This window comes from Apis florea, unplaced genomic scaffold, assembly GCF_048593485.1.
Source record: "Apis florea isolate Af1SG1 unplaced genomic scaffold, ASM4859348v1 contig_2897_pilon, whole genome shotgun sequence".
NCBI classification, from domain to species: Eukaryota; Metazoa; Arthropoda; class Insecta; order Hymenoptera; family Apidae; genus Apis; species Apis florea.
Window position 1 is genome coordinate 4,327,149 of NW_028256665.1, and position 3,223 is coordinate 4,330,371.

The following is a 3,223-nucleotide window of genomic DNA, read 5'->3' on the forward strand; positions in this document are numbered from 1 at the left end:
TACCGACGAGCACATTGAAGAATATAGGCGAAATACTTTGATATTACGGTTTGATAAGAAATCGTTATGCAAACACGTACTGATATCCTGCGCGATCCTGATATTGTTCGTTCTCTTGAAAACTTACCATCTTTTTCGTATTACTCGCGCAACAACTCTTCAGAGGCTGGAAAATGGATACGATGTTCCCAATCCAATAGAGATTAACACGAAAAAATATTGACACGATTACACAACATTTCAAATAATACGTTGGAGATTGACAGGCGTTAATACTTGAAAAGTATTATAATGCATTATCGCATTATTGCTATCGTGCTACCGTTGTGATCCCTGTGCACACTGATATTTCGTGGGACCTGAGAAACTGTGTGTACTCTCGTTACAATTGATTGATACGATCCATAGGAGGTACGTGATTGAAACAAAATTGGACGATAAATGAAAAATGAGAGAATCGAAGAGAATCGAAGAAGATCGTATTATTTAATATTATTTTTAACAATGGTAAATTTTAATCAAAAGTACGATAAATAAAAGATGTTCGTTAAAAATAATACGTTTCAATTAATTGTAGACGTTGGTCAATTAAAACCTTTTCCTATCGAGTCGCGATCCATCTATTCGTTTCTATAGTGATGTTCGAGCATTATCAGCTGATTAGCAAATGCGACATATGGCCGTAGTTGGTTTTATTAGATTATCGTACACTTACTTTTTCAACTATAGACCCTTGTTCAACGATATTTTAAGACCGAACATTTTCAGTGAAAGTGGTGAACGGGAAGGACGATAATAATTGGATTTCACTTTCCTCTTTTTTTTTTTTTTTTTTTTCGTAACAAACTTAGAGGTAAGAAAAAGCTTGATTTGTTTCGCGCACAAGTATTTCCATTCGCCAAGACCGCGCCTTCAACCCGATGTCACTCTCTACAACGTAGTTGATCGTGAAATAGTGTGACAGGCGTTACGTTAATTTTTCTTTTTCAAAACAAAAAACTGAATATTCGCATCGAACTTCTATAGATTTCTTTAAGATGACAATTAAAAATCGTGCATCGATTATAATTTTTCCCGGATAAAAAAAAGATATAAAACCCTTATCACCGGAGATACAAAAATCAATAAAGTTGAAAATCTAATTCTCGACTTACCGAGTCGCTGTGGTCTATAATTTCTATTCTTTCGACCAAAATCCTCACCAATTTTAATAACACGGCCGCAGAAACTTCGTAATCGTCCTCTTTCCACGAAGGAGAGAGCGTAATCGCCCTAAAAACCTCTAATCTCCTAAACTAGACGACTACATAGCCGTGGCACGCGTCTAATGCATACAAAGGAGAGTGGTGGGGGGTTTAGGTGCCCCTCCGTCGTGATTATGGGGTGAACTGTTGGTACGGTGCCCCATAGATGACGGGCCGCCCTCGTGGAGGGGGCAAAATACCCCTCGGGACGGTATATATGCCCTAACAGCCCCATGCCACTTTCGCAGTACCAAATTGTACCCCGCCTGGCACGGTCCCGCCGCGTTTCTTATTTCCTTTTTTTTTTTTTTCTCCCCTCTCCGCTAACGAAACGCTCGGCTATGTCGTGACACGTGAAATTTTACTCATACTCAGTGCAATTGCAGTATTATAACAAGTTTATGTTGAAGTGATCGACGTGCGACGAATTCTGCGAGGATCGTTTATCGGGTAAGACGATTATCGGAATGATGAGTTGCATCTAAATAAATTTGTCCGCGAATCGACACTGGAATTCAATTATATTTTTATTATTCGAAGAATCGACGCTATTCCACTTTCGATCGATCAATTTAAACCGTCCACCAGAGAATAATAAATTTGTGAAACACTTACTTATTCAGGTAAGATAGACGGCTGAAGCATGTCCTCGGAGTACTCGTTCTGCAGCGAGGGAGGTTTCGACGAGCTCTCGAGTTCCTCCGATTCCGGTTTCGACGTGAGCTTCGAATCCCCGAAGCACGAGGCGCAGTCGGACGCCCTGTTCCCGCCTGCCAAGGAGGAGAAACGGAAGAAAACTCGGAACACGCGGTGCAAGAGTCCAACACAGGTAAGTGTCGACCCCCCTTATCTAAGAGATCACCCAAAGAGCCGCGAAGGAGAGAAGGAAGTCGAGAGACGCGGAAGATAAAAGGGAGGAGGATTGAACCATTGATTCGGGCGCAGGTGCTCAGGCTGAAAAGGAATCGTCGAATAAAGGCGAACGATCGCGAGAGGCACAGGATGCACACCCTGAACGACGCGTTGGAACGACTGAGGATGGCGTTGCCAACGTTCCCGGAGGACACGAAGCTCACGAAAATCGAGACCCTCCGTTTCGCCCACAACTACATCTGGGCCCTGTCCCAGACGTTGGACAACACGGAAACCGGGGAGATCACCGTGAACGTGGGCAACGTGACGGTCAGCATCAGCGAGAATGGAAACATGATCACATCCTCGACAGGAAGTTGCGCGGTTGCCGCGCAGAAGCGGCTCGGCCCGTCGCACGCTGTCTTCCCTTATCCCCAGGAGAGATTCGTGCCCGAATGGCAGGAGTACGATTGCTACAGCGACCAGAGCAGTGTCAGTCCGCCGATGCAGTATCAACCGTGTTACGATCAGAGGATGTACGCACAGCATCAGCTCCCGGCTCCGCATCACATGGGACATAACAACATGTATCAGTGTCTTTAGACAATTTTTCCTTTCCTCTTGCTGGAAGTTGGGATTGTTTGGGATAGTTAGATTGGTCGTTTCGAGGGGGGGGAGGATGAGGACCAAGTTTTCAAGATGGTTTGAGTAGATGGATCATGCGAGTAGATTGGTAATTATGCGGTGGAGGAGATGGATGAAGATAGAAAGAATTAATGCGTGTCTGAGCGGGGAGTAAGGATGAATTTTCAGGATTGTTAAGTTTCGAAGCTTCGAAGTGAATTTAGTACTTGCCGAGCAATCGAATTAATTTTGCACCGGTTGTGGAAATATCTGATAAAGAGATTGTCTGTCAAGGTAAAAGGAAAATTTTTTAACGTGTTGATCGGATTAGTAATCGCATGAGTCATCGGCGCCATTGTACCGTTGGAACGATGCTTCGTTTGTACTCGATACAAGTTGGATTATATGAAATTCTGTCAAGTACTAAAATCTCGATCGAAGCCGAGAACTTGAAAATCAATACTTGAAGACCAAAGAATACTTACACATACATTTAATACAAC

At 43.3% G+C, this 3,223-nt stretch overlaps 1 protein-coding gene across 1 annotated transcript; it reads left to right on the forward strand.

The window, feature by feature from the left end:
* The first annotated feature begins 1,887 nt into the window (after positions 1–1,887).
* On the forward strand, positions 1,888–2,699 carry tap (basic helix-loop-helix neural transcription factor TAP). The gene is made up of 2 exons (XM_031919676.2): positions 1,888–2,073; positions 2,190–2,699. The coding sequence occupies exons 1-2, from the start codon at positions 1,888–1,890 to the stop codon at positions 2,697–2,699; spliced, it is 696 nt and encodes a 231-aa protein (XP_031775536.2).
* Positions 2,700–3,223: the final 524 nt, after the last annotated feature.

What these genes read in the sequence shown, in the direction of transcription:
- tap (XM_031919676.2), top strand. Translation starts at nt 1,888, where the DNA reads ATGTCCTCGGAGTACTCGTTCTGCAGCGAGGGAGGTTTCGACGAGCTC. An exon ending in GGTGCAAGAGTCCAACACAG is followed by an intron (nt 2,074 to 2,189) that starts GTAAGTGTCGAC and finishes ATTCGGGCGCAG; the next exon opens with GTGCTCAGGCTGAAAAGGAA.